The 19,965-nt window shown below is 55.1% G+C and overlaps 1 protein-coding gene across 2 annotated transcripts in view; it reads left to right on the forward strand.

Moving 5' to 3' along the window:
- Positions 1 to 19,965, forward strand: part of NOTCH1 (notch receptor 1) — a 43,124-nt gene that overhangs the window by 2,677 nt on the left and 20,482 nt on the right. For both annotated transcript variants that reach the window (XM_051636707.1, XM_051636708.1), the window contains exons 3-4: positions 16,047 to 16,309; positions 16,667 to 17,005. In XM_051636707.1, the coding sequence (XP_051492667.1) occupies positions 16,047 to 16,309; positions 16,667 to 17,005 (602 nt within the window). The remainder of the gene's footprint in view (positions 1 to 16,046; positions 16,310 to 16,666; positions 17,006 to 19,965) is intronic.

Raw genomic sequence — 19,965 nt, forward strand, 5'->3', positions numbered from 1 at the left:
CAATAACCAAGAGAAATGAATAAGATTCCAGCTCCCTTTTTAAAACTATTCCATAAAAGAAATGTGAATGGGCAAGGCTCTGTTTTCCGGCCAGATTTCCCCTCTGCCTGTTGAACGTGGCCTGAGCCGAGAGCAGGCGGGGAGATGTTCCCACCCACCCCAAATTCCCAAGTAGGAAGTCCTCGGCGGAGGAACCTGAAGGCATTTCCAATCCCAACCTGTTGAATGGCAGTTTCCCTTGACAATGTGTGTTGCTTTTTTGCAAATCCGCCCGGGTGCCGTTACTCTGCCCAAGTAGCCGGGCACCTCCCGCCCCCTTCTCCAAGCTGAGCCCCCCAACCCTTTGGTGCAAATAAATCAGCAAATCAATCAGGCACATGAGCAATTTAATGGACAAAGGCTGGGTCCCTTTGTGAGCCACTAATGAATGCACGCCACTTTTTTTTGCACAGAAGCCCTTACCAACGCTTGACGCTCTAAATCTTGTTTTCTTTCATTCAAAGAGCGACAGCTGGGATTCGGTCGAAATTCGGCAGCTATTGTTAAAGGAGGCAGATTAATGCTGTGTGACTAATCATGTATGGCTTCCCAGAATGCCCAACCCTCCACCCCCTCCCCAGCCCTCCACCCCCTCCCCAACCTTACACCCCTCCTTTTCCTTGTGGTCATTCTTCCCTCTTTTTTTTAAGTCTCTGCAACTCCTGAATTTACATTTCATGTGCAGATGGTGATGGAATCTAATTAGATCTGATGTGTGCGAGCTCTACTTGGAGGACAAGCCTCCAAAGTAGGCTTGGGGTGGAGTTTTTCTTTTAAGAGAAAAAGTGAACTTTAAAGAACTTCTCATTGAATAACCACCTCTCTCTTGGCTGCAGATGCCAGGATGGCTTGGCAAGTGGGTGTGAGTTACTTTTTGCAGGAAAGATGTGTGCTCTCAGTGTGTGGAAGCACTTGTCCCATGCAGGGTCCGCTCCGTGGGTGATGGGGGCAGATATTAGAGGTACTGCCAGACCAGGGAAGGTGCAGCTTCACAAGGTATCTGATAGCAGCTCGCAAAATCATAGTTTTTCACTCGTTTGAATATCTCTTCAGAAGGAGCTTTGCTTCCAAGGTTCTTAAACAAAGCAGAGCCAAGAACACAGATACCAGACGCAGAAAAGCTTGGCACTGCCCTTTGGCGCCCGCGTGAAATGCACCATTTTGGCTGCTGGCCACATCTCTGCTCAGCCTGGCACTTAACAAAGTTTGGCCATAAAGCCCCATTGTGCTGCCCCCACAAATCCAATTAGAAAGTGGAGTGAAATAAATAGTGTACGAGGGAGACGCTCCTCCGGTGGACAAGTGTCCTGGCATTTGTGGCGGGAGAGAGTTGGTTGGGTTACATGACGACGACTCTGATAACACCAAAACCAAGTTATCGGGCCTGTTACGGAAAGAGGATCACTGGCCTGAGACGAGGAGCTTTCTCTGCCTTTATTATTTTACAGTGATAGTTTGTAGAACTCCAGGTGCCTTATCATGCTTGTCCCTTTGCCAGGCAGTCCGGGGTGTGCAGGGCTTTAATTGAATGGAGAGGACTGAGCGTTTGATCGACTGAAGGGCTTGTGACAGAACCAGCCTAATTAAGCTGCCTTTGGAGCTGCTTTCCATCTTGGCAGGGGTGAGACCCATTTTGCTGGGTCTTTCAGTGCTGGAAGAGGAGCAGCAGAGTTTCGTGCATCTTGTACAGACCCAGCTGAAGTCAGAGGGTGTTTCTGTCCCACGCGTGGCACTCGCACCAGATCTGGAGGGTTAAAAGGTTCCGCTCTTCCGAGGGCTCGGAGCAGCAGACGGTGGCTGCCGTGGTGTTTGACGTGTGGTTTCCTGGTGCTGGGAAACTGTGGCTTTCCAGAAGAGGCACTCGCCTTTGGCTAAGGCATTTTCCCAGACAAAATGAGGTTTTCCAAAAGATGGTTTTAACTTGTAGTGATAGCTCCTAATTAGGCCATTGGATAACCATAGTTTTGACTGGCATCCCTGCAAATGCTGATTTTAGATTGCTGTGCCATGTGACGTTTATTCCCAGGACCTCCCTTGCTCTGCTAGTTAAAAGCAGATGGCATGAAAGAGGCCTGAGTTTCCAACCCTGCTCCACCAGCCTTTTGCCATTAAAGTCAGAGGAGCTGTGTCTGGGTTGTCATACTCTTACCCAGGGAAGCCAAAGAGACGGGGAAGGAAAAGAATAAGTTAAATTAATCACTAAACTTGCACTGAAAAGGGGGAAAAGTGGGTTTGCTAAAGTACTTCCTCTGTTTATGAATCAGCGTGGTGTTGTAGTTCAGCCAGGGCGATGGCTCCTGAGCTGGTGCCCGTTGCCACCACCAGCTTCTACAGGCAGTGGGCCAGAAAGCTTGGAAGAAACATTCAGAGGGGGGACTGTAGTGGCAAGAGATGGTTATTTTAGCTCAAAACTCTTTCAGGAGACAACCAGGAAGACAGAGGAGTGATCTGAGGCCTGCAGCTCTCTGTGCCCTTCAAGTTATTCAACTGCTCAGTCATTGTTATCTCATTGTAAAGGGTGGAAGTTTCCTTCTGGTTTGGTTTTTCTCATGTGCTTTAACCCAACGTTATTTCCATGAAATAATAACAAAGAAAAAATGCAGTCTGTGTGCTGGAGAGGAAGAGGGTGGAGTGTTGAACAATCAACCAGAGGAAGCTCTTAAAGAAGTAGACGAGCGGTGATTCAGCCATGTTGAGAACTCTTGATGGCTCTTTCGAGTCTGATCTCATTCTCGGAAAGAACAAGGTGGAAATGGGTAAGAGGGTAGACTAAAAATACAAAAGTGTCACCTGTTGCAGATTCCAGTGGAAGAGAAACTTAGCTGAGGAGCCCAGCTGGTGAGGTCACTGGGACACCAGCAGGATTATTTTAGCTCTATTCTCTTTACACCTCTCCTCTCCGTGGGGGGTCTTGATGGTTATCAGTTGTCTCAGGTGGTCCCACTGACTCCTGATTATTTGCCTTGGGATTTTTTTGGTTGTGCTGAGGTTTTTGGCTTGGTTTTCCTCGTGGCTGAGGTACTTGTGATGGCCAGAGGGTTGCACTGCGTTTGGGAAGGGGCCAGCACGGATTACGTTCAAGAGGAGATATCTCAGTAGGTCCCTCAGCAGTTCCTGCAGCACAGAGACGAACAGGAGAGATGGGGTGATGCCTGCTGAGATGAATTTGCTCAGAGGCTCCCCAGGGAGCAGAGGGGATGAGGTATTGGCAGTGACCAACACCACCTGAGGTCAGAAGGGCTGTTCCCCACCGAGTACTTGCAGCTGTTAAATGTGTGATGCAGTGCATGGGGCTCTGCTCCACAGACACCTTCTGGAGCTTGCTTTCTTTGTCATGTGGGGTATGTTTTATTCCACCAAGATCTCTTCCATCTCAATGACCTGACTCGCTGCTGGAAGCCATGCTCTGTCCACTTGTTGCAGCTGATACTGCATAGCCTGGTCTCACCTCCGAAGCTGTTTATTGCATGTAGCATGAGGGAGACAAGTATAAGTCACTGCAAGACCAAGCTATTCACCAATTAAGGGCCTGGATAACATAATCAGCAGGCAGTTAGCAAGTTTTAAAATAACATTGTTTGGAAATTAACCTGCTCTTTCCAGGCCTGGAGGTGTGCTGAACCTCGTTTTGCTCGTGTTGGTAGGTGTCCTGAATAGTCACGGTGTGTGTACATGAGTGGAATGTGAAATTTATTGAGCATCAGTGTGTTTAACGAGGGAGTAGCCTCGGGGTGCAGTTACTGAGAGCTGGTAGGCTCTGGATCTGGATGGAGATTTCTCCATGGTTAACGTGTGGCCAAACTCCAGGTGAAGGTTCTAGACCACGTATTAGGGCTGTGGAGAGGAGGAGCCTCTGGGATATAATTTAAATCCCCCTTGGAAAACAGATCTGCAGTTTGGTCTCAGTTGAGTCCTGCCTCCATCCCAGGGGCTAAAAAGGTGGTTGGGGTCCACCTGCTTCACTGCAGGTGCATGGCTTTGTGTCCAGCCAGCTCCTGCTGCCACCCAGGATGGGGCAGCACCACAGAGCACTTGGGCTGCTCACTCACTGCTCCCCAGGCTGGTCTCGAGCTGACCTCCTGCAGCCCTTCCCGTTGGGGCCAAGGTTAGGGTGACTAGAGAAATGAAGGTTTGGGGTGATTCCAGATGCTTTCCAAATGTTTTTTTCATCTCGGCCCTTGGCATGCAGTGCTGAGCCCCCGTGCCTGCAAGTGGCTGTGCCAAAACGCTGAAGTTGCCCTGCTGGGTGGTGCCCTCGTGAGCCCAGATTTGCTGCAAGGAGAAGGCATCCCAGCTTTTCCAGTCCATCCATCTGTGGAAAGGCTCCATCCTGTGGGGTTGGCCTTACCACCTACCAGCAGTGGCAGGTCAGTGTTATGACCATCCTGAGGACTGCTGGTCATGGGTGTTGTGTTGGGTGCTCACCAGGCCGGGGTGATGCTCATGGTCTGGGGTAAAACTGCAGCTTCTTGTATCAGCCAAAGATCTGGAATGAGCATAAAAATGTTGCTCTGGTGTTGAGGGGAGAAGCTGCATTTTTGTTTCTTGGGTTTCTGAACATGAAGGCATCCAAGAGCAAGAGCAGAGATGTGTGGGGTGATGTCAGGGCCCTGCTTTGGCGCCGCTGGCATCAGCAGGGTCTGATGGGGGGCACAGAGCAGGGGCTCTGTGGGACGGGGGAGGCTCTAGTTGCACTTGATAGACCAACTTTCTTTGAACCTCTATCATGAGGGATGGTGGGAAGTCTTTGCAGCACCCTGCTAGTTCTTAGTGACACCAGTCCATGGTAGCTCCCATGTGCCTGCTCAGTGAGTCCCAGGTGCCCACCTGGGGACACCCCAGTCTTTGACATTTGAGTCTTGCTGGTAGAGCAGCTCAGCCCTGCTTCCAGCTGGCCAAGGGGCTGAGGTGTGATGGTGCCCATTCAGACTTGTGCACCCTGGTCTGGACTCTGCCTTCCTCTGTGCACGGCAGTGCTGGTCCTGTTGCAGTGTCTCCATCTACAGCTCTAGCACATGTCCAGTGGGTTGGGTCACCTCCTCTCACCTCCCCACATTGGTAAGTGCCCCATGGGCAGGGGTCTGCAGTGTGGGATGATATCAGTATTTCCATCTACATCAAGTGAGGTCTGCTTGGTGCCTCAGTTTCCCTGGAGGACGTGAATTAGGTGATGGAGGTGCCTGTTGGTAAGTGCAGTGCTTGGTGTGAGAGGTGCAGGATCTGGACCATGACTAAAGCCCATGAGAGGGGTTGTGGACATGGGGGAAACCTTTGGCTGGGCCATATGGGGAGCTCTGCCCCAGAACAGATTAAAATAGAGTATTTCCAGTTGGGAGGGACCTGTGCTGATTATCTGCCCTGACTGATGTGCAGCAGGATTAGTGCTGTGCTCACCATGTCCCAGGTCTATGTCTGCCAAGGGCTGTTGGGAGGTGAGATGTGAGCAGTGCACACTCTGGGTGTGTTTCCCTACACAGCAGTAATTAACGTCTACTTTTAGCTTTCACCCGTCACGTCCTCCCCTTCCCCCACTGCAGCCTGGAGTTAATATTGGAAAAGTCAGTTAAACAGTTAATGTTTAGGCCCTGGTTATTAGGCTCTTGCACATTTCCAGCAAGGGGAGCAGAGCTGCATTTTAATGGGAAACTTTCACGCTCAGTCAAGTTGCAAAAATTTATTTGTGCAGAAGTCATTTTCTTTTGACAAGTTTTCACCCTAATTCCCTTCCCCAAAACCTGAGTTTAATGGTATTTATATGGGAAATGGATTTATTAAGTTTTAATGATGCTATAATGTTGCCCTTATTTAATTGAAGGGGCACCCTGCAGGCGGAGGACCATGTGGTGGTGGACTGTGAGGGCTGGGTGCTGGTGGGAGCATCTCTGGGCTGGGAGCCTGGTGCTTTGGGCTCGATCTAAAGCCCATGTAGCAGAGAGTGGCAGTGCCAGGCTTTGCTTGGCAAAAAAGACCTGTGCAGGATCAGTCCCAGGCTCTTGCTGAGGCTGCAGGGCTGAGCCTTGCCTCCTGGTTCCTCCTCATCCTCCTCCATGGCTCGTGGCATGATGTGACACTGTTTATGTGGTTCCAGCATGAGTGTCAGCGTGGGAAGCAACCCCACTGCCTGTGTCTACCATGGCTGTCCCCAGGAGCAGTGACCAAAGGAGGGTCTTCACTTTATTAGCTGCTCTGGCCCGTGTCCCTGTGCCAAGACAGCCAACATCAGCAGGGCGATGGTTCCTCAAAGAGCTTATGCTCCCCACCAGCATCACTGCCTGGGGTGCTGAGTGTTTCTGAGTGTGCAGTGGTTTATTTTAAGATAAAAATTACCTGCTGTCCCTCAGCAGCCATGGAGGGGGGTGCGTACCCAGCGCTCCTGCCCCACTGGTGCATCCTTGCCCTGGGGGATGAGAAAAAGACCTTCCACTCATGGTTGGTTAACCCATGGAATGGCTCCTCCCGGGACAGGTGAAGGAATGTGGCTGCGGACAGTGGGATTTGCAGCACCGCTGGCTCCTGCCCTCACACCCGCAGCCGGGACGGGCTGGGAGAGTGACCCTGGGGGGACACGGCCCGGGAGGAGGGGGGGCCTCTCCCCAGCCCCTATTAAAATGTTAGACACAAACCTCCAAGTCAAAAGGCAGGGCGACAGACGGCCCTTTCACAGGGCCTGCTGCTCCCCACAAAAGGGGGGTTTCCAGGGGAGGGGGGCAGGAATGCGGGCTGCGGCCGGAGGGCAGAGCCGCCACCATTGTCCCCGCTCCCTCGGCGAGGGCGTCATGTTGACACAGGGATTTCTGCCGGCAAAAGGTGTCGGAGGCAGAATCTTCCCTCCCTCCCTCCCTCCCTCGCCGTTTCCTTGGTTAAACTCGGCAGGCACAGAAATCCCAGGAGCAGATCCCGGTCTGCTTGGAGGTGCTTTGCGCCTGTGGTTTCCATGGGGGTGAGGTTTTTGTGGCTAATAGCTGTTTTTTGGAGCTTTGCTTTGCTTGGAAAGAGAAACCAGCAGTTTCATGGCTGTGAGGTTGCAGGGAGCTGGATGCATCCCTGTCTGGCTGTTGCCATCACTGCCCACTCACCATCTCACCAAAACAGCCCCAGCACAAACTGCTCTGGCATCTGGTAGGGTTTGTGGCTCAGGGGCACCCGTGTGCTCTGCAAAAACCCCTCTCTCCTCCTGTTTATAAATGTTGGAGCTAAATATAGCTTGTTTAAACTCTTGGGGGCTGTTCAGATCCTAATCTGAAGTTTTAAGTTCAGGATTAGAAGAGCAGGATGGCGGGGTCACGCGTGACCTGAGTGGGAGTTTTCCATATTTGGCTCTTGGGCAGCGCAGTGTTTAGCCAAAACTTGGTTTCAGGGGGAAAGGAAAAGAAAAAGGAGTTCATCATCACTTAGTGAGATGGTGACACCAACACTGTGTGTGTGTGTGTGTGTGTGCGCGTGCCAGAGCTCCTGGGAGCAAGGCAGCATGAAATCACCCTGTGCAGGCAGCAAGTGTGGGCAGGGCTGTGTCCAGAGAGGGTGAATTTACCCCAGAAGGGATGGGGAAGGGAGAGTGGTCTGGGGCACCTGCAGTGCTTGGCTGGCAGGTGGCCTGGGGAGGTGGAAAATCTTTGTCTCCCCCAAATTCTGACTTTTCCTTCTGTTGGCTTAAAGAGTAAAACATTTTTAAAGGGGAAAGGTTTACAAATGAAAAATCTAAATAGGGAGTAGTTGCAGTGGGTGCTCTCGAATGCTGGGCAGCACTGGAAAGAAAAACAGCAGGGTGACTGTGGTGTCTCCGGGGCACAGCAGTCCCTGGTGTGGGCACTGGCTAGAGCAGCTGACCCACAGATGGGCAGCGGGACCATTTGCCAACCTCAGCCCAGGCTGTGTTCCCTGGGAATCCTTCATAGTTGCCCCATAAATGGTCTCCTTCAAAAGGGAGCAGGGGCTGGGATGAGTGGGGAGAACAGAGCTCAGGGCAGGGCAGCCCTGCTCCCACCGACAATCCAGCAGAGGATATGAAAAACAACAACTGGGGAAAAACAAAACAAAACAAAAAATTCATAGCAGCCATTGTTGAGGGTGGGAACGAGGCGAGTTTTGTCTTGGTCTCTTCCTTCGACATCTTTCATGTTTATTGTGAATGAAGCTCCATTGAAAGGCAGCTCCTTCCCAGGTAGCCAGAATAGCCTGGCCACTTTGCTTAGTAATGGGATTATATTGTTTTTCGTTACAATGGGAACTTTGACTCCCAAACTGTCCTGACTAATGTCTGCTTAAGAAACAAAGCCATTTTTTCCTCCCTCCCCTTCATGCTGGTAGGAGGAATAAGGCTCTAAGTTTTCCCCACTCCTGTCCAGGAGTATACACAGCTTTGGGAATTCCTTTAGTTTCTCTCCAGATGAAAGTCTGGGTCTTAAAATCTCAATTAGGTGGCTTGGGCTAGGTCAAAAATGAAATGGAACAAAAACAACAACAGAAAAAAACACATCAAAGACTTTGGATTACAGTTTGCTTTTTTTAATTAAACAAGACTTGAGATCTGCTCTTGCTTTATTAACCTGATGTCACTCGAAGTAACCTGCTGCGCTGCCAACCACCCTCCCTGTGTGAAACTCCTGTTTTTTTTCCCAGGCTGGTGTCCTGGAATGTTTAATAAAGCAGGGCCTGGATGGGACTTCATAAAAAACCACCAGTTTGGTCTAGTGCAGGTTTTTGGTCCTAGGAGCCATGTTGTGGCTGTTGGAGGTGTTTGTGGGGCTGTGCTGGCGCTAGGAGAGATTTGGGGTGCACTGCCCTGTCGGGGTGCCCCACATGGGTAAAGGGGAGCCAGGCTCCCCTGGAAGCCATGGCAAACCCTTTGGTTTCTTAACAGACGTGTGTGCCAGAAACCACAGAGCAGGGTTGCAGGTGAGACATGGTGAGCCTGGCTCCTCAGAGGGGGCTTGAACAGCCCCACCAGCCCCTGGTGCCCTGCCTGGGCAGGAGGGACCATCTGTGTACCCAAGTGCCCCAGGGAGGTCAGGGCAGTATCCAAAAGTTTTACTTGTCTCCCTGCACCCATCATGGTTTTGTAGGCTCCGAGGGTGCTGTGCCAACCTGAGCAGGGTGGCAGTGCTGGGACAGGAGCTGAGCAGGAGACAGGACCTGAGCACAGGGTGCTGAGCTCTTCTTTCCCAGCAGGACTGATTTACAGGCCTGTCTGCCTTCCCCTGGCTCTGGAGCATGCTCCTGCACTCAGCGGGATGTTGCCAAGGTGGACTGATCCTGCTGGGAAGCCATCCTGTAGACAGTTGTATGCACCTGTGGTCCCTGATGGTGCTCTGTGCAGGGACACGGGAGGGGCTTGAGGACAGGCAATGGAGTAAGATGGAATGGGAAGATGGAGTAAGAAGCAGATCTCTCTCTCAGTGACATGGAAACACATCCTGGAGCACCGGCGCTTTCTCTGGTAACACTGGAGCTGGGAGAGATCAGGGTTGTCTGAGCTGGCACCAAGCAAAGGGGAAGGGTGTAGCTTTAGGAGAAAGCTGGGGTGCTGCTTCTAGCCTGTGCCAGGCGGGAACCCACTGGCACAACTGGAAAAGTGACTCTTGTGTGTGGCTGCCTGGTGGGAAGGGAGCTCAACGCCCAGGGCCTGCAGCTGCTGGGGCTGCGCAGGGGAAGGTGCGAGCGCAGGCGGTTGTGGTTCCTCTGTCTGAGCCCAAGGATGACAGTTATCCTGAGAGGTGTGGGGACAGTGGGGTAGGGTCATGTCACTGCTCTGCATGCAGTGGCTGTGGTTCTGAGTGCAGCTAAGGGAGGCTCTGCTGCTGGTTATTTCTCCTTCCCTCAGCTGTTGCCAGCAAACACGTGAAACCCGAGTGTCCTGCTCCCGTTTGGCCACTTGTTCCGCTCCGCGGGGTCAGGACCGGGCTGGCACAGGTGTCCACAAGGTCACACAGCACGTTGGCTGGCACAGAGGGCTCTGTGCGTGTGATGGTCCCTCAGTGGGGACCCTCTGCACCACGCAAGGTCGTGGTCATGGTTTCTGAACCACCTCTGTGCTGGGGTGGCTCTACCAGGGACTCTGGGGCACAGGGAGGTTGGCTTATCTGGGATGGCTGCTTTGGGCAACCCGCATAGCCTGTCCCTGGGGATGGATGTTGGAGTGGGGGCTGCTCCCCCTGACAGGGGGGACCCTGCATCCAGGACCTGGCTTTGCTGATGCTGCCTCAGAGGCAGCAGGGACTGTCCTGGTCACGAATCTCAAGTGCCCCCCAAAATGGGGCTTGAGTGAAGACCTGAGCCTGCCCTCCTCTGCTTTCCCACGGTGCTCATACCTTGGGGAAAACAACCGCAGCCGTTTATGCTTCCAGCAGATGAGGGTGAGGAAGAGGTTACGTGATAGCAGTGCAGATAAGAGGCAGCCTGGATGCGGGGCCAGGAGTTGGGATGAGGCTCCCTGCCAGCCCCTCCTCCCCTCCCATGGCATGGGGCTGTCCCCTGGACCTGCCCGCCCATGGGATGGTGGTGGGGGACAACCACTGCATGTCCAGTGTTCGTGCTCCAACTTGCACCTGGTTTTCCTTTTGCTTGTTAGTTTATTTTGTGCATTTTAAGGCCAAGGAGGGTTTTACCTCCAGTCCTGCCATGGTCTCAGCCCTAGAGGGGGGGGACTCCCTGGGGCTGGGCAGGAGAGTGGTGGGTGGGAGTGTGGCTGCTCTCAGCTGTAGCCTGAGCCCCCTGCATCCAGGGCATCCCCCACACACCCAGCCCCTCTGAAACACCCCCCAGCCCCCAGGACTGTGCTTGTGCAGGGCTGAACCATCCCTAGTTTGAACAAAGCCCCCGTGCCACCATGTGGGAGCCGTGCCGGGGTGGGCTGCGGGAGCGCCTGGGTGTCATCTGTGCCGGCCGTGGCAGATGGCAGCTTAGCACAGAAAGGAAAACAGCAAAACTCCTGAATTAGTCTTGGGTCAGAGGTCACAGAAACATCTGCCTCGGATGCTTTCAGTGCCCGCATTGCTGCGGAGGGACGAGACCTGTTGCTGGTGGGATGGAGGAAAAGCCCCTCACCCTGCGAGGGAGCAAACAAAGGGCACTCGGGGCGCGCGGAGATGCACGCACGGAGCACCAGGGCATGGCGGGGCTGGGATGGGCACCCCAACTCTGCCAGTGCCACCCGTGGGGCGAAGGGGTGCTGGAAGCCACAAGCACGTGTGCGCTGCGAGGCGGGGGCAGCGCGTGGTGGCTCTGTGGTGTTTCTGTGGCTCATTCATGCTTTTGATTCTATGATACGCTGAGCGTTTCTGGAGCCCTGCTGAAGGGAGGCAGCGCTGGGCCCTCGTTTGTAGCTTGTTAAGGATGTGCAACAGACACAACAAATGCACGTGCCCACGCTGAGCAGATCCAGATTTGGCCTGGGCTTGGCGCTGAGAGCGGGGTGGGAATTTGGGGCCACTGTTCCCGTTCCCAGGCTGTCCCCTGGGATTCACTGTCTGACCTTGGACAAGGCCTTCGCCATCACCCCTCACATTGCCCATGGATCGTGCTGGAGATTTATGGGTCGGGAGCGCGGTGCATTATTAATTGTGTCTCCCCCTTGCAGCAGTTTGTGCTCTGGGTGCTTGATCTGGGCCAGCATGGAGGGGGGAGATGTGTCACAGCCCAGTGTTGTAGGAATCCAGCCCCCAGCCTCTGCCTGACCCCCCAAAACAAAAAATCTCTGGGAGGGACAGGAGGCCCAGATGCTTGGGGGGTGTAAATCAGCATGTTTCCACCTGCCAGGAGCACACACAGCATCCGCAGGGATGGGGACCAGCTACTGCATCGCTGTCCCCTGTCCTGCTTGGTGCTTTGGTGACAGCCCTGGTCCCTTGGTTAGGTCATGTATCCTAGAGGTGAAGATTAGTGAGACTGTCTGCCCTGGCTTGCTCCTTGTGCCATCATGGTGCTGGGAGAGGGACCATGTGCACTGGAGCAGGGCTTGGTTATCATCCGGGTTGGGATGCTCCAGCACCATCTAAAATGGTGGGGTGGGTCGTGGCTGGAGGGTTTGATTCCTCTTCAGCAGGTTAATGCGTCAACGGAAACGTTTCTCAGCTGTATGCTTAGGGGAGGGATAGACACTGGTATTTTTAGCCTGGGTTGGGAATGGGGCGTGCATCATGCATGGGGCTGGGAGCGCGGTCGTGCCGGCCTCTCTGGGGATTTCATGGAGGTTCCTTGAGACCCTGGGGAGCTTGGCTGCCTTTCACTGCCTCAAAGCTGGTTTCTAATGGTCCTTCTGAGCTGTTTTGATCCTGGAGCACCCGCCCTGTCCTCTGCCAACACATACATCTATAATTAAAGCGTAGCTTTAATGTCTCTTATGCTCATTTCCATAAGCTGCTTGGGGTTTGGTTTGGGTAGCCCTTGCTTGGGAAATGCCAAAGGAAAAACCACAGGGTGATCTTCACCTGGCTGGGCCCGCGGGGACGTCGCATCCTCCACATCTGCTCACCTTGGAGTCCTGACGCCACCACCCCACCAGTGTGTTCTTTACAGAAAATAAAGCTTAGCTCCCTGGGCTGAACTTCAGGAGAGGTTTTTGGCCCCTGGAGAAGTAGGTGGATGCATGATGAGGTTGCAGCATAGCTGAGAGCTGAACCTGGCTCTGCTAAATCCAGCCTTTCCAGACCTGGGAGAGCTGGAAAATAACTACATTTTGGGCTGGCCTTATTCTTCACCTGTTTTTTGATCTCTTGCTTTGCATGCGAGGCTTGTCTCCAGGCTTTCCTCTGCAGCCAGGACTCTCTAAAGCTGTTGCAGTCGTTGGGCTTTTAAGTGCAACTCTAGAATCTCTGGCTGTGAGCGAGCTCCGGGACCCAGGCAGGGAGGAAACAGCAAAACTCATCCCATGGCTTTTATCCTCAGCCATGCTCTTCCCTGCCTTGTCTCAGACTTGCTGTTGCAAACTTGGGCAGGAATCGCATTTTTTTGTGTGTGGAAGCATCTACAGGTGCTGCAGGAGTGTTGTCGAAGCTGTGGTGCTTGAGGCTGCCTGTGGGTGTGTCCCAGGCACTGCTGTGTGTGAGCAGACGAATGTCCCGTGTCCTCCTTTTGTGCTCTTGCTGAGCAGCAGCGTCGCTATCGTGATAGTGATATCCCTGCAGTCAGAGACGTTTTGCTCTGAAACTTTGAAAAAAACAAGCCTAAGATGACTTAGAAATGGTGGAAGGAGTTTGAGAGGGCTGGGAGCTGGTGCGGTGTGTGCAATGGGTGTGCAATGTCCCTTTGATTTTCAGGGTGCTTGTGTTGTATTGCTTTTTTTTTTCTGAAGAGTTGCTTCACCAGCACTTCTGAGGCGCTGGAAATACCCCCCTTGCAGGGAGGAGACATGCACGGGTGTACCCCAGTATGCCTGCCCACGTGTGCCCATTGCTCAGCTCGGCCCCTTCTGGTCTCAGCCCTTCCCCTCTTGAGCTGATTGCGGCCATAAACCAGCTCTTCAAACAAACAAAAAGAAAGCCATATATATATAAAAAAAATTCCCCGAGTCCATGAAACTTGGAGGTTTTCCTGAAACAAAAGTCTGGGAATCACCCAGGCAGCCCAGCTGGGTGCAAGGCCAGTGGCCCCAGCCCCTGTGTGCCTTCAGACAGGGGCTCCCCTACCCCAAGAAGAGCTTCTCCAATCGCTGATTAACCTCCTGGCTGATAACTGTACCTGGGCTTGGGCTGGGCTGGGCTCTGGCTTCCCATCCGTGATCTGGCTCTGATCTTGACTTCCCAAACCACCCCTTGCCTGCACTGAAATTGAAAACAATCAGAAAACTAATAGGGTGGGAGGGGTTTCAGCTCCACACCCCTCACCCCAGCCTTATTTAAGTCCCCTGATGCAGGAACCCCAATCCCACTAACAGCCCCATTGGCCACTCGGCTCATCCCGGGATGCAGAAGCATCACCCCACATTCCCAGCTGCCCTCGATGGCACATCCACCATCCAAAGGCCAGGCCGTGGTGATTCCTGCTCACAGTTCCCGCGCTGCCCCAGGTTTCTTTGTCCAGCATCGTTATTATTTACTCTCCCCCCCTCTTTTTTTTTCTTTTTTCTTTTTTTTTTTTTTCCGCCTTTCTCTCCCATTGAAGAGAATCTCGTGATGCTTTCCCTGTCCCCGCCAGCCGCCACCAGAGCCGCCCGCAGGATTGTTTTAAGAAAAAAAGCGTGTGCGTTGCGGGAGGCGGTGCCGAGCGGGGCCGTTCCCAGATGACTGCACACTCGAGCGCTTGGCCGGCGGCGTGCCCGTGCTCTGCCGGCCGTCGGGCCCCGCACAATGGCTCTTCTCTCTCTCCTCTCTCTCTCTCTCTCTCTCTTTCTCGGGCACCCGTGGCCCCAGCCCTCGCCTTTCTCCCCATCCCCCCAAAAAGGGGCCACGGCTCAGCCACCCAGAAGCGCCGTCGCCCCCACGGCCGCGGCGCCCCGGACTCGGAGCCGCCGTCGAGCCGGGCATGGACCGCGGGCGGCGGCAGCTGCTCGGCCTCATTAGGATGCACACCTGCTCCCCGCCGCCCTTTGTGTGCCGAGCAGATGCCCTGATTTATTATTATACACATTTTCTTTTTCATTTGGCCCGGATAATGCCGTCTCATTAACTCAAAATGTCTCCGAATCCTGACAAATTCTCACACAATCCCCAACAATGAAATCAGAATTGGGTTAAAAAAAAAAAAAAAAAAAAAAAAAAAAAGAAGAAGAAGAAAAAAAAAAAAGTAGGGGAAGAGGAGAGGGGGAGCGGGGTTGAAATGTGGGTCCTGCTGCCGGCTCAGCAGCTCCGGGCTGGGGCCAGCTGAGGGTGAGGGTTTGCTGGCTGTGCTCCACCAGAGAAGCCCCACGCTCTCATTTTGGGCTTTGCAGTTGGGTTTGGGTCTGTGGTGTTCCCTGCGACCCTCCCTGCTCACCCCAGGAGAGGCTGCCTGTTGCTGGAGCTTTGGTTGCTGTGCAAGGTCCCACCAGCTCAGGTGGCAACGGGTGTGAGCACAGGGTGGGTGCCCCAAGCCCTGACTGCAGCAGGGAGCACGGTCCCTCAGTGCCTGGGTGCTGTCATCTTCTCTGGCTGTCACCCCATGGATCTTGCCTTACCCTGAGCGTGTAGCAATGCATTTAACCTGCCCCAGATTGATTTCTGCTCTCTGACAGCAGCCAGCAGCCCTTCACTGGATGTCAGGTGCCCTCCCTTTCCTTGGGGGCAGCTCCTCTCTCTGCAAGGTCCTTTGCCAGCCCTGTGTCCTGCCCAGCCTTTCTGGGATGGCTGGTGTGATTTGTCCTTGCAATTGCTCCAGCCCTGTTGGCCACTGGTGACAGATGGTTGAACCAGTGGCCACATCAGGGGGCCCTTTCTCAGGGCCCCCATGCAGAGGGGCATGGCAGCCAGAGCCACTCCTCTGTTCTTGTGCAGGGTTTGCTTTCGAGGAAGATCTCAGCTGGTTGTGAGGAGCAGGAACATGTCCCACCTGCTACCAGCCAGCACTACTGAGCCTGTGTTTGGTCACGTTTGAGTGATTTCTCAGGATGGAGGGAGGATAAAATCACCCTGGTGGAACTGGGACCATGGTGCAGACAGGGAAGTGCAGGGGCAAAGGTTTTCCTCTCCTTCAGGGTCTGTAGGTGCCTGGATTGAGTGCAGGTATGGAGTTGCCCATCCTGGCTCTGCCATGTCCCCGCTTGTGTCTTGGTTTCCTCTTCAGTGAGGAGGGGGAGGAAAATAAAGCACATTGCGATGAGAAGCAGGACGTCAGTGCTGGAGGCTGCGGTTTTGCAAGTCAGTGCAGGCCCCTGGCTGGGGGACGCCTTTGTTCCTGGCGCCTCTTTCATCTTCCTCTTCTCAGCCCAGAGCAGCCAGGGCAGAGCCCCGCAGTTGCCAAACCCAACATGCTGGGATGTGGTGCGGGGTCGGGCCCGGGGGAGGTGTTCCCGGAGCCGGTCCCTGGGGTCACTGGGTGCCCTCAGCCCCTGGGGGGACCCCTGATCCTGCTGACAGTGCGTCTCCCCCCCCCACCAGGTGTAGCAGTTCCTACGTGGGCGAGCGGTGCCAGCTGCCCAACCCCTGCCTGAGCTCCCCTTGCAAAAACGCCGGCACCTGCACCCCGGTGGTGCGCGGCAGCACCGTGGACTACACCTGTGTCTGCCGCCTGGGCTTCACCGACGAGCTCTGCCTGACGCCCCGCGACAACGTCTGCCTCAGCAACCCCTGCCGCAACGGGGGCACCTGCGACCTGCTGACGCTCAGCGAGTACAAGTGCCGCTGCCCGCCGGGGTGGTCAGGTGAGGCGGTCTCAGGATAGGGTGACACGGGTGGGGTGGCTAGAGGAGCAGCCAGCACTGGGGGTCATTCCTGGAACCCCCTCCCCCTGTAGATGGAGAAGGATGCTGCCTCTCGTTCTCTGGCCTCGGCTTGCTCCGGTGCTGGGAGGAAGGAAAGGGGGGTCTGCACACCCTTGGGGGTGCTGCATGTGCTGCAAGCAACCTGCACAGCTGAGGGTTTCATAGGGGCAGAGGTGGGGGGAGTTAGTTGCACCCCCTTGAGCACAGTCTTCATGCTGCACCCCAGCACTGAGTTTGCTCCCACCAAGTGCCTAAGCTCCAGTTTGCATCCTCATCCTCCCTCATTGCCTTCCCCAGGCAAAACCTGCCAGCAGGCTGACCCCTGTGCCTCCAACCCCTGCGCCAACGGGGGCCAGTGCGTCCCCTTCGAAGCCCACTACATCTGTAGCTGCACCGCCGGCTTCCACGGGGCCAACTGCAAGCAGGACGTCAACGAGTGCAACATCTCTCCCCCCCTCTGTAAGAATGGCGGGACCTGCACCAACGAGGTGGGCACCTACCAGTGCTCCTGCAAGCCGGCGTACACCGGGAAGAACTGCGAGCACCTCTACGTGCCCTGCAACCCCTCGCCCTGCCAGAACGGGGGAACCTGCCGCCAGATTGGGGACACCACCTACGACTGCACGTGCCTGCCAGGTAAGGGCAGCCTCTGAGGGGAGGGATGGGGACCAGGGACCCTCTTGCAGCTCCTTTGCCCCCTCTAAACAAGTAGTGCCTGATCTTCCCTCAAGTTATGGCCCTGTGTGGGACAAAAAAGAGGGAGTGTTGGCTCGCTGTGCCACGTGTGTTTGGGAAGATGTTGGGCAGCGATGGCTGAAGAAGAGAGGTCATCTGGGGTCTCTTTGTGCTCGGTGATTCACCAAAATAAGCTTCTCCAAAGCAACTGCTTCAGCTGAGGCCCCTCTGCGGATGCTCATATTCCAGAAGAAGAGTGCCTTTTTCCGCTTTAGCTTAATCTACTTCCAGAATGGAATAATTAGCCCGGAATAGCTATTTTGGAAAGTTTCCGAGTGTAGAGGGAGTTGAGGAAGGGAGACCCTCTCCATTCTTACTGCTGCTCCCTCCAGCAAGCACAGGAGCAGCCCAGCTGAATTAAAGCCTCGGAAATGAAGGGAATTTGCAGGAAGGGGCCTGTCCCTGGAGCCCAGGACTTTGCATGGGGGCTCAGCACCCTGCACAGCTCTGCACCCTGCACGCCGGGGGAAAGAGAAGCAGCTGTGAAAGGGCCCCGTGACCCGCGTGAGCCCTTTCGCTTCTGCCCGGGGCAGCGGTCGGGGCAGGGAGCGGAAGGGGCTGAACGTGGCCCCACGCTCCCCCGTGCTAGCTGAAGCAATGAAGCAGTGGAGTTTCCTGCCCCACGGTGCAGCCCCGTGCTCAGGCTGGGCTGTTTGCCTGGGGATGAGTGCTGCTTCTTGCCCCACAGTGCAGACACAGCAGAGATGCATCCGCCCTCCTCCTTGGATGGAAGCTGTGGGCTGTGCTAAGCTGCCCCAGAAGTCTCTCGTGGGATTGCTTTGATCTCCCCTGGTTGCCCATAGCCCCGCAGGGGCAGGACGAGGAGAAGGCAGCTTCTCCGCTCTGCACTTGTGCTCAGCATTACCAGGGGGCTCCAGCTTCCCTCCAGCATAGCTCGTGCCTCGCCATTGCCAGGGACATGGCATGGGGTGGGGATGGGGTCTCCCAGCCAGCACAGACGTACACACATCCTGCTGGTAACCTGGCCCGGTGCTGGGGAGAGATTTGTGATCCCTGCAGGGCAGCTTCTCATCCTGGTCTCTGACACAGGGTGAGAGGTTTAATCCTCTTCCCAAAGCTTTTGGCTGCAATAACTCAAGGACTCATTAACCATCCAAAATAAGCAGGGCCCTGCAGGATCTCCTGCTTCCCCTTCACCAGGCTGGAGTGAAGCTCCCATCCTTCAGGGCACCAAGGCATTGGGACTGACCAGGCGAGCAGTGCCAGGGAAGGAAGCTTTTCCTTCCAGGATGAGCTGGTGCAGCTGGAAGCTCCCAGAGATGATGCTCCGTGGGAGCAGCTTGGAGCCCTGGCCCAGTGGAGCAGCATTGCCTCAGGGACAGGCAGGAGGCAGGTGGAGGGGGCAGGAGGAGCCCTGCTGGCCCTGCCCTGCCGTTTTGCTGACGAGGCACTTTCCCTGGAGCAGCCCAAGCGTCGGGCACGGTGGGGTGAGGCACAGCCCTGGGGGAGCATCCCTGCTGCAGGGGGATCAGTGCTTCCACACCCAGCTGTGGTTTCGTGGGCTGCCTCCAAGATTTTTGCATGCTGCACGAGCTGGTTTGCCTCCCACGGGGTGCCACAGCACGGCCTCTGCTCCAGGGGGATGGGGGGTGTCCCTTGGCACCTCCACCATCCGGCGTGGCTCGCTGCAGGAGCTGCATCAGCTTCAGGAGGGATAGGGGGGCTGTTTCTCTTGATAAGAGGGTGATTGATACGATGGTATGCAGTGCAGCAGACCTGGAACAATGTCCCCTTTTCATTCCCGGAGAGGCCGGGCTGTACAGAGTTTCTTCAAGTTAAACTAATCTCAGCTGTTTTATCATGCCATCGCTGTAGAATGTAACCCTGAGTTTAAAGTAATTGCAGTACTAATTACTCATTGGGATGGTTCAAAATGAGTTAATCCTGGTACCTAGGACATTGCCAGTTATTGCTGTTCAGTCTCAGCCCAGCTGCTTAAAAATGAGGTGCAAATAAACGTTATTTGCTTTGGACTCCTACCAGCAATCGTAAATCGCCGCTGCTCCTCGTGTGGTGGGGCTGAGGCCACAGGGGAGAGGAAAACCCCCAGCTGGCCAGGGACTTGGGTCCTGCAGAGGATGAGCCTGGGCTCCCCAGTCCCTTCCCAGCAGAGGCGATGTGATGAGCTGCCTGTGCAAGGGCAGCAGTCTGGCCAGGACCTGCAGGATGCCTTGAGGAGTTTGGGGGAGCTGCGGATGCACGCTGGCTCTGTGGGGAGCTGCTGCAGGATGATGTTGCTGCCCCCACCCTGGGCGGGCTGACACCCAATAGGACAGAGCTGACTTGGCAGGTGCCCTGAGAAGGGCCTGACCGTTTAGTTTCTGCTGCAGACACCGTAGGGAGATGCTGGGGGTGGTTTCCACGTGTGCCGCGCTATCAAGCGGAGCTGATAACAGAAAGGCGAGCAGCCGGGCTGAGGGCGAGGGGGAGGGCTGTGCCGGGCCATGCTGCGCCCTGCCAGGGACTTGGAAAGGCAGGATCCCATTCTGGGGGAAGAGCTGCTGCTGAGGCTCTTTGCATGTGAAATTACAAGCTGGTGAACCAGCATTGGGTGCCTCAAGCCTTCACCGGAGTAGCCCTGGTTCATCCTGGCTTGGTGTGGAGCCGGATCCTCAGTGTCTGTGGAGCTGGGGGCTCTGGCAGGCAAGGGACAGGGACACCCTGTTTGCCCCGCGCTGGGGAAGCTGCCACCCCCTGCCAGGTCCTGGCCATGGTCCCTTGGCAGGGAAACCAGAGCAGCAGGACCAAGCCCTGGTGGAGGTGGGACGGGGCTGGGAATGAAACCAGGTGGCTGGCTTCAGAGTGGGGTTGGAGTGCCTGGCACCCGATAACGATGCCGG

This window comes from Apus apus, chromosome 19 (assembly GCF_020740795.1).
Source record: "Apus apus isolate bApuApu2 chromosome 19, bApuApu2.pri.cur, whole genome shotgun sequence".
In the NCBI taxonomy this organism is placed as follows: domain Eukaryota; kingdom Metazoa; phylum Chordata; class Aves; order Apodiformes; family Apodidae; genus Apus; species Apus apus.